At 31.8% G+C, this 12,916-nt stretch overlaps 1 protein-coding gene across 1 annotated transcript; it reads right to left on the bottom strand.

The window, feature by feature from the left end:
- Positions 1-9,157: 9,157 nt before the first annotated feature.
- Positions 9,158-10,315, bottom strand: LOC129941567 (uncharacterized). Its single transcript, XM_056050244.1, has 2 exons — positions 10,032-10,315; positions 9,158-9,717 (listed from the first exon to the last, which is right to left on the bottom strand). The coding sequence occupies exons 1-2, from the start codon at positions 10,048-10,050 to the stop codon at positions 9,158-9,160; spliced, it is 579 nt and encodes a 192-aa protein (XP_055906219.1). The 5' UTR covers positions 10,051-10,315.
- Positions 10,316-12,916: the final 2,601 nt, after the last annotated feature.

Below are 12,916 nucleotides of genomic sequence, written 5' to 3'. Positions count from 1 at the left end.
TGGGAAGTTAACAGTGTGGGTCGCATCCAAAGCCTCTTCTTTTTTGAATCATATGAAAATTTATATTTTTCGGGTTGAATAGAAGGAGATTTTAGAGTTTCGGGTGTCATTTGGCTGTTTGTGTTTCAGTTTATTTATATTATAGTTTAAAGGTCAACTAACTATAAAAAGAACAATTTAAGACAACCTCTTTAATCTATACAGAAAATGTTCCCACTAGTTACCACATTCTAAAGCTTTAAATAAAGCACCCTGTTAACAAATTTGGATGGTTTTTTTTTAGTACATTTGACCTATTTTTGAGGGGAAAATATTGTTTTTAAATTAAATATGTACCCTCCCAAAATGTTTTTTTTTTTTTTTAAATGACAGTTAGCTGTCAAATTGTTGTTTTACTGCAACCATATTTATTTCCAAATGGCAGCAAATCAAACAGTCAGCTGTCAAATGTAAACGCTTTACTCTACAAATGACGCTAAATCAATTTTGACATAAATTAAGACACGTTTTATGATAACCTTCAACGAAAGACATAAGATCAAGTCCGAGCGATTTCATCACGCTTTTTATATTTTAAATAAAAAGCTGAAATCAACATTTCTATATACATAATTCAAAGTAAAAAAAAGAAGGAGGCTCCCTTGTGACGTTACTAATTCTGTGAGTCTATTAACATAATATATGTTCGCATTTTCAAGGATAACGCCTTAAATCATATTACAGCACTCTCGAATATCTCCATCCAAGTCTTTTAAACTGCAAAAATAACATTTTAAAAAAAATATGTTTCAATTTATATTATCATCTTATTTATCTCTTTTGTCTATTTTATTTTCAGTCAATTTCGATCATTTTCAAATTCCCAGAGCCATCGGAAAGGGAAGCTTTGGCAAGGTAAGTGAAGTGAAAACACTCAACACAGTCTTTTCCTATATTTAATTATTAATCTCTTTATTTGCAAAAGTGCTTTTGAGTTTTCAAGAGCGAGATCGAGAAAATAAAAAAACAATCATATTATTTTGCTTTTCTTCTCTTTCCCACTTACCTATCGACCGGCAGAACCAAACCAAACTGAACTCTATATAGGGTGATGCTGATGATAGACATTAAAATTACTTTCACCCTCCTCGTTCTGTTACTTGTGTACAGACCCTAACTTAAACTACATTAAGGTGAGGCACCTTCCACATCAACCCTCTTAAAAATAATGTTCTATGCAAGCGAAAAAAAGAAAAAGAAAGCACAAAATGCGGATGGAGGTTTTGTCGCAGATTTTCGCTGGAAAAATAAAACGAAGAAATGAAACGTGTAAATGTCATTTTAACAGCTTTTTGTTAAAAGAAGAATTAGAAGTGGGCTGTTTTTATTAATTCCTTTTGTTTTAGTTCTGATGTCGATGTCGTAATTCTCTTCGTTTTTTTTTTATTTGTCGTTGCTGTTGCAAAGATATAGTGTTCCGGTTTTCGAAAAATTATAAACATTATCCTTGACCTTTTTATAAGTCACAAAAGATGGTGACGACCAGAAATTTAAATTAAATCAATTATTAATTTAAAACCAAATGCAAATTAAACTAATGAATACTTAATTTGAAGTAAATAGGGGGACCTAGTCGTCGGCATTAAGCGTCTGTCATGTTTTTATCAGGTTAATTATATTGTCATGATTCGATTTTAAATTTAATTAATGAGCCCAACTTTGCTTAATACCTAGTTACTTATAATAGTTGGTGTAGATAGAACAAGGCAAACAAATAGAGAATAGTAGAATTTATTTCATTCAAAGTTAAGCTCGTGAAATCGAACTACATCAGTTACAATGTCTGTCATTAAATACCTTCTTTAATCACTGTAATCCGTGCGATTTCAGAGTTCCTTTTTTATGGGCCATATCACAAGAACCAGTTAAGATAAAGGCTTCAAATGAATTTTGTTTTTAGATAATACATAAAAAGATGGAGAATGAACTTTTAAAAAATTGAGTTGGTGTTTTTTAGCATGGCAATTCAAAATAAAAAAGAGGTTGGGGTGAGACAAACACTGATAACTTCCCATCCCATCTGTCGATTTGTCTTGCTTGAAAGTTTATAGTTTTTCGTGTTGGGTTAAAAAAGTTGTTAGTTAAATTATTCTTAAACATTTTAAAATTACCAACAATATTTTCCATATAAAGAAATAGATTGGTTTGAAAATCTACTTTTGTTAATAGATTTTAATCCAAAAACAAATGTTAACCAGTTTAAGTAGCATTTCTTAAATTTTACAAATTGGATGACCGAAATTTATTAAGAGATATCAAGAACCGAACATCAACTTTTACCAAAATTTGCGTATTATTTCTAGGATTTTATTTTTTTATGATTTGGATTTTTATAAAAAAAAGTACTGAATTGAAAACACTATTTTTAATTTTTGAAACAAAATTTGAATCGAAAGTAAATTTTTGCCAAGTTTTGGCATTTTTTTGTTAGGTTTTAATTTTTTGTAAAAAAATGGTCAATTCTATATTTTTTTAAAAGATAAAAGAAAAGTGGTTTAAAGCGAAAGTCTTGAACAAATATTTGAGTCGAAAATAAACTTTTACCAGCGTTTATTAATTTTCTTGTTTAGGTTTTTATTTTTTGTAAAAAAACTGTCACTTCGATTGTTCTCAAAGTTTTCCCGAATGTTATGAAAACAATATTTCCTATAAGTTTAATGCCATTATCTCAAATTTTTGAAAAGATATTTGAGTCGAAAATCAATTTTTACCAACTTTTATTAATTTTTTTTTTATATTTTGATTTTTTGTAAAAGAAAATGTTTATTCGATTATTCTCAAAATTATACCGAATGTTACAAACAATATTTCTTATAAGATTAAATTTGATGAAAGTCATAATCTTAAATATTTGAAAAGATATTTGAGTCGAAATTCAATTTTTACTAACTTTGAGTAATGTTTTTGAAGTTTATATTTTTATAAAACAAACTGTTAATTCCATTTTTCTCAAAACCTTACCAGATGTTAAAAATGTTATTTTTTGTTGCACAAAATTGTTTTGGAGATTGTATTCACGTTTTCTGCAAATACAATCATTCGAACTTTGTTAGATGTAATTTTCGATCTAAAAGATAAACACCTCAACTCTTTATCAAAATTGAGCCAAATATTTAAAAGCTTTTCAATTGAGGAAAATCCAAATACATTCAAAAAAAATTTCCTTTGTCTTTAGTATTCCAAGCTCAAATTATTTTCCTGAAAGAGTATTTTCGCAAATGGTTCTAAAATGGACGGATGTAAGAAATAAATGCTCCCCTGAATTGATTACAGGCGGATTGCTTACAACCTTTAACTTTTACTTTACCTGTTCAGAATTTAACAATTACATTAAAAACAATACTGATAGAATTAAATGTGCCAAAAGTTTCTTTAAATATTCTTAGTAATTTTGTCTAACATAAGGTTCTTATCTACATATGAATAATTTATGTACCCAATTATAAAAAGGCTGATCGTTTATGTAAAACTAAATAACATTATCTTATAATTTAAACTATATAATACTATAATTCAAACTATAATAATAATAAAGTTATTTTAAAGTAGAAGATTTTGTTTTTAAGATTCGTGAATGATTTTATTTTATTATTAATATACCTATGTAACTATGCAACGTAAAGTTTAAAACTGTATTTTATTAGCTTCTAATAAAAGAAGTTATTATTTTAATATAAATAAACATGCATTCACTATTTTTTTTTTGTTACGGGAAAAATTTTGAATTTCCGGGATTTCTCGGCATTTAAGCCATTTGTCCCGGTTAGCTGTTCGAAAAATCTGGCAACGCTAGGGCCAATACAAAAGAGACTTAAAAATTTGCAGTTTAATGATCGCTGGAGTGTTTTCGTTTGCACATATTGCAGCTGCAAGCGCAATGAGTCTGCATTCTGCAGAAATTCACCATGCAAATCTACTTGTCTGTTAAAATTCTTTCTAGTTCATGAAACCCGTGGGGTGGTGATTACCAAGTCCCTATCTGACACCTAAGCCTGTTTCTTTATAATTGTCACTATTTTTGGTCCCCTTTATAGAGAAACCATTCTTATTTACGCTCCAAATAAAATACATAATACACATATCCACGTATATGCCCCCATAATCTGGCAAACCTGTAACCTTGAAATCTGTTTCCAGGTCGACAGCCCCTATTAAAAAAAAGAGTCAGTTCAAGCAAATAGCTATGTAGGTATATGGGACATTTTTCCTTTCAAAATAAATGGTGAAACAGTTTAAGAGTATACCTTCCATACCTACCTTCTGCCTTACCTTGCCTTGTACAATATACATGTGACTTACATTTATGTTTTTTATATTTTTGTATATTTCTGTCAACAGGTTTGTATCGTACAGAAACGTGATTCTGGAATATTATATGCAATGAAATATGTAAGTTGAGGAGCTATTTTCAAAGAGGTTGAATTACTTTCGTCATTGGAGCATCCTTTTTTTGGTGAATTTATGGTTTTCTTTTCAAGGTATGTTATTTCTTTAAGGAAGAATTTTTTAAGCTTTATATTTTCATTGTATACTAACTGTCGTAAAGTATAAAGTCAAGTACTTATGCATCATAGCTACAAAAAATTCACATAAATATTTTTGAAGTGTTATTGTGCTTAGAAAGTCATTCAGTTGAGCACCTATGTGCAAACATTTTGTGCTTGAACTTATATGAATATTTCCAGAATTTATAAGTTTCAAATGAACACAGACAATATTTGCATTTTTAATATTTTCAGTTTCTTTTCTGCAAGTGAAATTATGGTAAACGTGATTTTTATTTATTTTGTTGACATTTTTCAGATGGGGAGGACTTAAATATAATGAGTGACTTACTCACTGGAGGAGATCTCAGATATCACCTTCAACAAAGGGTAAGTTAGATGTAATACAAACAACATACAAATTAAATTATTTGTTAAGAGATGTTTAATTTCATTTATTAATACTAAATTTAGATGCACTACATTGACAAAAATTAAAAGCTTTTGAAGTGGTATTATAGGTATTGCAGCTCAGTCTTGAACCGAACTCTTTGGAAGATATTTTAAATAATAACTTTCCATCGGTTCTAAATAATGTGTGCTTCTAAATAATCTGTAGCGTTATTGGTTTGTGACTCATTTTTCGTTACGTTTTTTTTTTAATGCTATGGAAAAAAAACCCAATCAATTTTGTTAAGAGCCATTTCTCTATTATCATCTATTTAACAAAATTTATTTGAAGTCGATATCTCTACTGGTTCTCTAGCGAACGTATGAACGTACGAACGGACGTACACACGTACATAGAGACATCTCTCTAAATATCTTTTATTTCGACTCTAGGGACCTTGAAACTTCGAGAAATGACCAAATTTTCAATTCGACAAACTGCTACTTGAACGACACCAACAGGAATATTCAAATATTCTGAATTATGATTTCCAAATAAATACTGAAAAGGTCTGTCTTTCAAAAAACTTTGGATAATTTTGAACAAAAATAGAGGAAATCTAAACATTTTAATATAAAAGTTATTCAAATAGTGTCCCGATCGAAAACCAATTTATTGTTTTGGTTGCCTTTAATATTGTGTTACGTGATTAACTAAATAGTCTTTACCAATTTTTTCAAAATCTTGCCTTTATTGCTAAGCAAACTAATACGTCATCCCAAAAGTCTTACAATTGCTTGAACTTAAATTTTTGTGCGTCACTTATGACCTCTGGAAATTTCTTCTAAGGGAATTACGCCAGATTTATTTGTTTGGAAAAAAAGCTACAGTAGTTATCGGGGCCATTTTTATCAGACATCTTTTTTTCGTTTTTTTTTTTGTTTTTTTGGAATATGGCTACGGAGTAGACGTATATAAGAGTTCGGCTTCCTTTTATTTCTTATACCTCAAGTGTAACAAGTTAAAACTTAAATCAAAACTTACCAAGAGCTCTGTGGTTGATTTGCCTGTTCAGTGACAGTGAATATTTTGTTAGCTTTATTTTATTAATACTGCCTTTGATAAAAAAATTATTTTTTCTGTTCAGACATAATAAATAAAAATATATAAAGAAATCGAATCGAACTATGTCAAACTCTAACTCATCGAAACCTGCCGCTAGCACGCGAAGTAAAACTAAAAACACACCGAAAACACCACAAAATCATCCTCAATCTACCACTTCAAAAACTGTAGTCAGTGCGAAAGAAGAGTGTAATATTATTAGCCAGCAGTCTAAAGAACAAAGCGACTATATTATCAATCTCTTATCAAAACAAATTATTGAAACAAACAAAGAACATCCAATAAAATAAGTAACGAAATTAAATTCTTGCAAAACTCCATAAACGCCACTAATATTAAAGTTACTGAACTTCAAACAGCACTTCTGAGCGCTAATAAAACGATCGACACTTTAAAATCTGAAATGTGCGAATTAAAAAAAACTGTAGGAGATGTAAACAAACAAGCCACAATCACTCAAACCGAAATGCAAAGTTTAAAAAAAAACAATCAATTTTGGAAAATCGCGCCGTTGCAAATGATGCTTTTCTTTTCGGTATTCCACATTTTGAAGACGAAAATCTAAAGCCTTCTTTTAATCTGCTGTGTAATGCACTTTCCATAAAACCATCTACGATTAAAAATATTTATCGCACGCGACCTCGAAATGAATCTAAAGACACTCCGATTCTAATCAAATTCATTACACCGTATGATCCAAATTATGTGTTGAAAGTCAGTTGCTCTTTTTCGAAAAGTGAATAATAGAGAGCTATGTTTGCAAGACATTGACATAAACTCCACAAGTGCTCTGTTTATGCGAGAGGCTTTAACAAAAAACAACCTGTCAATATCCCAGCATGCAATGGCTCTGAGAAAGCAAAAAAAACTATGCACTGTGTTTGTTTCGAGAGGAGTTGTTTACATCAAGCGACTTACTGATTGAACACAATGGTGACTAGTCATGACGGAGCCGGAACCGGAGTCGTAACCGGAATACCTGTCAAAATATTAAAAGTATGCAAACGCAGATGCACGAACACAACGCGACGGAACTGGAATCGGAGCAGCAGTCGGAGTCGGAAGAGTTGACCAATTTTTAACTTTGACGTACGACACTTTTGACGTCTATCATTTTTAGCACATCAAATTTAATTTGGTGGTTTGTGTTTGTGCATTAAATTAACATTTTTTATTGCGGTTGTTTGAATAAATAAAACAAAGTAAATTGAAATCAAATAAACAGTTAAATTAAATCAAATAAAAGTTAAATTAAAGAATACAAAAAGGGGTGAATCGGAAAAAATTATCCAAGCGCACACAGGTAAATTTTCCCAAAAACATGGCCAAAATTATTTTTTGTGTTTATTCAATTTATTATTGCATGATTATATCAAAATAAGATAATTTTCATAAAATTCACCATTTTACACGAAAATTCATAAAAAAGAAGCAAAAAATAAAAAAAAAATCGTTTTTTTTTTTCACTACCCCATAGGGTTTCTTTCGTTTGACATTTAATAATACAATATTTATACATTTAATAGATTGAAAAAACAGTTGAACAGTAGTCGTTATTATAAATAAATAAATAATGTAGGCATAGATAACAATTATATACATAAATAAACATGAGTGTGAGTTTGAATGTGTGTATATCATTCAATGACTTATGAGACTGTAAATAAGTCTGCTTGCTCGATCTCTGGTTCTATTAGAAACTGAAGTACTTCAGAGGGAAATGAATTTTTCATTTTAGGATTTAGTTTTCTCAAACCACTTATTAATGGGTCAGAAGAGACCAAGAGATTATGAAACACATCTTCCATATTTTGCTGCCTCGAAAATTTTACTTGAGAAACTTTCTCGAAAACGCTTTATATCTTTGTTTCGTGATTCTTGGGCTTCTTCACCGAGCTGTCCAATTGGAAGAATAGCTTCCGATATAATTTCAGGGCTGTGTATTGAAATTTTATGTACCTACACTTGTGGGCATATTATACCATGGGTACAGTTGAACAAACATATTTGCTGTATCAATACAATACTCCTTAAATCGACCAACTTGTATTGGATATCCACTGGATATTGTTAACAAAACTACCCTAAATCGACTTATAATGTTTTCATTTATGCCTGTTATATCCGAAGAAGTAACTGCATCATGGAAAAATCGACGGGCAGTGTTGCCATCGTTCGTGCTTCCATAACCTGGTTTTGGTTTGTCCACTAACAGTCCCATTCGGCTTCTGAATGCTTCTTGAATCCTTTTCTTGTTTTCTTCGACCTTTCTCTTGTTTTCTTCACCACGAGCTTGCCATTATCCTATAGGCAGTTTATAGGAGACATGGATTAAACATTCAAAAAACCTTATCCAAGCATGCAAGGAGGATAACCCAAACCTCAGCTTTGACTTGTCTTGAATTTGCTTGTTCAATACCAAATCTATTCTATTGAAATCTTTTGATGTTAGACCACAAAGATAACACCTTTGATTTGAAGAGGTTTCAGTTATAGCATTACATACCTTACCGTCTATCATTGTAAGAAGCATTGTATGCTTTACTTTAATACTTCCGCTAATATGATCTATTAGAGTCTCAGTTAAGAGAGATATTTGGTTTTCAATGTAATCGACTTCTCTTACAGTTACATCTGTTGTTTCGTGGACGAATTGAAGTCGTATTGGTCTGCAGAACCTTGTGGATGATGGACGAGGATTTTGTCACAGTATAACTTTACTATATGACTCTGGGTCACCTGACACTAGCTGGATAGGAACAAAAGATGTTAAGAAAATATTAGCATCTGAAATGTTCGGATCTGAAAATTGTTGTTTGTATTCACTCACGCCTGAGCTTCCATCACAGCCCCATTTGGAAATGAGGTGAATGTTAGACATTTCATTAATATGCAATGTTTCTATTACATCTCTTATTCCTTGAAACAAACGTCGAATTGTGTGATCCAATAAACTTTGAAGAGGTGATTCTGCCACTGATTCAGTTATAACCAAGTTCTCAGGATAACATTTTTTCTTTGCTTCTAAAACAGCTGCATAGTTTGGATACATATGGTTATTATGTTTTATTGCAGAATCTCTTATAAGATTGTATATAGGAACTTAGTTAATTTTCCTTCAACAACTATTGAAAGTGCTTCTTCTGCTGTATATGGAATATACCTGATCCTGATCCATTTTCTTCAAAGCTTTTTGATATTTTTCAGCACGTGAAGGAGTTGAAAATATTATATTTTTCATTACATTTGAGGAATCAAGTTTCCCTCTTTCTCGAAGTTGCATCTGCGCAGCATAGCTTAATTCTTCGGCACTATAGTTAAAACGTAAATCTTCTGTTTTACGTCTCTTTGACCGTTCGCTTAGGTCTGAAAAATCCATTTGAGGCCGTCCAACAAGGCCATGAGCTCTGCATGGAAACGAAATTTCACATTGCAACCAATTTATATTTTGTTTCAAGAAGGTGTTGTTATTTCTTGAGGCACTCAGCCATCTTCTTCTATGTTCATATGCAAAATTCGTTAAATTTTTCTTTATTTCCTCCGAAATTTCAATATTGGTCTCGTTTTCAACCTTTGCTACCAAAAAATTAATTTTTTCTGTAATATCACGAGACGTACAGCTTCTTAAAAATTCAGAAAGCTTATTTCTTGAAAGAAAAATGAAACTTGATTGCGATCCTGTGTCAAAAAAGAAAAATCTAATTAAAAAAAAAAAAAAAAAAATCCCCGTCCCACACATCTTTTAAAGCCAATATTTTAAAAAGTCGCAAAAACCCGCAATGTTTTAGGATTTTTTCCCATAAAGGACACATTTAACTATTTTTTAACACTATTTTTATTACAGAAAAATGCAAATCAACTTAACTTTTTCATTATTAAAGAAAAAAAAATTGTTTATTTTTACTGCTCAAACACATTATCTAAAAAAGCTTGAGAATTTACTTTGGACTTAAAATATTGCAAAAAAGTGTCATTATCTTTTTTTAACATACCACTAGCAACAGAATCCATGTTAAATTATTTTGAAAATCGCCAAAAAAAAATTAAATAAAAAACAAAGCAAACTACTTCTTATAAGAAACCAAACTTGCTACTGGCCTCGTTGATTGAAAGTTTCTACTTTGAAAGCATCTACTGATTAAACAGTTACAATTTGCATCGCATGATTAATGAGGTTCAAAGCTCATGTTATTTGTAAACAAATTGGCATTAAAAAAAAACAACAAATCGAAAATTTTTTTTTGTAGTTTTGGCCATGAATTTGGGAAAATGTACCTGTGTGAAGCGGTCAGTGAAAGGGACGTCCTTTGGAATTTGAAAAACAGACACTTTAAAAACAATATAATCAAAGCAAAGGAATGGGAAGCAATTGCCCAACAATTCAATTTGCCAAGTGTGTTTTATGTGATGTTGTTTGTTTTAATTTTTATAATTTATGTTTTATTTTTTAGTGGAATTTATTAAAAAGCCGTACGACGCATTGTGTGCGTACTTTCTGTTAACGTACGACAATCTGTGACAGCTATTACGATTTCAGCTCCTGCTGCGGCTCCGATTTTTGCAATGTGTTCCAGCAGTTATGAATGAAGATGCTCAACTGATCGACTGCTTGGAGGATTTGAATATGGTTGCCAACTCTGAAATATAATGTTTAATATTTAAATACCTACTTAGAATATATACATATTTTTTTTTTGTTTTAATTTCTGCTTTTACTCTATATTTTTTTTTTATTTTTCATCTCTTATTTGTTACATTACTTTCTCATTACTTTCTCATTTCCATTATATTTTTTATTATTGTCCTTAACTTCCTACTAAGCTTTACAACTTCAATTATATAAACAATACATTATCTTTCAAGGATTTTTAGCATACAGTAAATCTTCTTTGTTTTTTCTTTGTGCACTTTGAATTTTATTGTTTTCATTCGCGATGGGTGATCTTAATTTGCGCACCATGATTAATATTTTGAGTGGACATCAAACTGGCCTTAGAGTATCTCACATCAATGCACAAAGTTTGCTATGTAAAATTCACGAGTTTCGCTTTACATTTGAAGGTTCTAATGTTGACGTGGTTTGTGTATCTGAAACTTGGCTTTCTGAATCTCAAAACAACAACATAATGCTCTCTCACAGGTTATAAGATATAGCGTTCGAATACAGTACGCTGCAGAGGTGGGGGAGTTGCCATGTATGTCAAAGAAACATTAAAATCAAGACAGATAACTGTCTCTTGTAACGGAAGTGAAATGGAATTCGCTTTCGTAGAAATTTCGAATGATCAAGAAAAATTTTAGTGGGAACAGTATATCGACCCAACAGAAATATTTGTATTTCTCCTCTTATCACTACTTTAGAAGAGGTTTCAATTTCGTACTTTAACATAATCCTAAGTGGTGATTTCAATTGCAATATCTTACAGGAAAATAACGTGTATGATCAATTTCTGACGCTTAATCTATTTTCGGTAAACACATCTGAGCCTACACATTTCACTAATAATGGTAATCCTTCATTGTTGGATCTATTTTTAGTATGTGATCGAAATAAAGTTATTCTTTACGATCAACTATCTGCTTCAGGTTTTTCAAAACACGACCTAATTTTCTTAGTTTATGATTTCCACTTTGAAAGACATAGGCAAAACCATACCATCGAATACAGAGATTTCCGGGATTTTTAACTGAACAAATTAATGAACTTTATTATAGTCATGTGCCTCTAAGAACTAAAACTTTCAGTCCAAATAGCAAACCGTGGATAACGAGAAGTATTCTCTCTCTCATTAAAAAAAGAGATTTATTCTTCAAACGCTGGAAATTATTCCGCATTGATGTAAATTATTCCAAACTGCGAAACAAAATTATTTGGCAGATACGCAAGGCCAAAGCTCAGACATTTTCAACACGTTTTAATGCCGCATTGGGAAGCAAAGAGATTTGGAAGAATCTGAAAAACATAGGAATTGGTATATTCGATAACAAATCTAAAGATTTGCTTGACATAAATGCCCTAAACTTATCTTTCGTCTCAAGCACGACAGGCACCTCGGATTTTCCAGACCGGGTTAATTCATCGGAAAATAATTTATCAAATGCTAGGCCTAATACACCCCTTTTCGACTTCTCTCCCATTACCCCGGAGTATGTAGTTGAGGCCCTTCTATCGAAAAAATCTAACGCTGTAGGAACTGATATGATGCACCCTAAGTTCTTAAAAATCGAAAGTTTTTGATAGAATACTTCAAAAGCAAATAAACGAGTTTCTAACACAGTTTGACTTATTGACCACAAGACAATCCGGCTTTCGAAAGAAAAATGGCTGCTTGACTGCCTTGTTAAGTGTTTCTGAGGATATTAGAAAAGCAGTTGATATGGACAATGTTACTTTTCTAATTCTTCTCGATTTCTCTAAGGCCTTCGATATGGTAATTCACAACATTCTTTGCCTTACTTACTTACTTACCTACCAGCTCGGTCCCTAGCTTGCTGTCTTCAGTTTCGCACGCCAAGTTGGTTGAGGTCCTCTTCCAGCTGCGTGTGCCACCTGAGTTGCGGTCTTCCTCTACTGCGCCCGCCGTCCCTCGGGATTTGATTCGAAGACCTTCCGGGCTAAAGCGTTGATGTCCATCCGCTCTACATGACCTAGCCATCTAAGCCGTTGGGCTTTAATTCTGCTAACTAGGTCAGTGTCGCTGTATAGCCCGTACAGTTCGTCGTTATATCTTCTCCTCCATTCTTCATCTATGCGTACGGGACCAAAAATCACCCGAAGAATTTTTCTCTCGAAGCATCCTAAGACGCTCTCATCTTTCTTTGACAGGGTCCAGGCCTCAGTGCCATAAATGAGAACAGGAATGATGAGTGTCTTATA

Source organism: Eupeodes corollae, chromosome 1 (genome assembly GCF_945859685.1).
Source record: "Eupeodes corollae chromosome 1, idEupCoro1.1, whole genome shotgun sequence".
In the NCBI taxonomy this organism is placed as follows: domain Eukaryota; kingdom Metazoa; phylum Arthropoda; class Insecta; order Diptera; family Syrphidae; genus Eupeodes; species Eupeodes corollae.
This window is presented reverse-complemented; position numbering and strand designations above follow the sequence as displayed.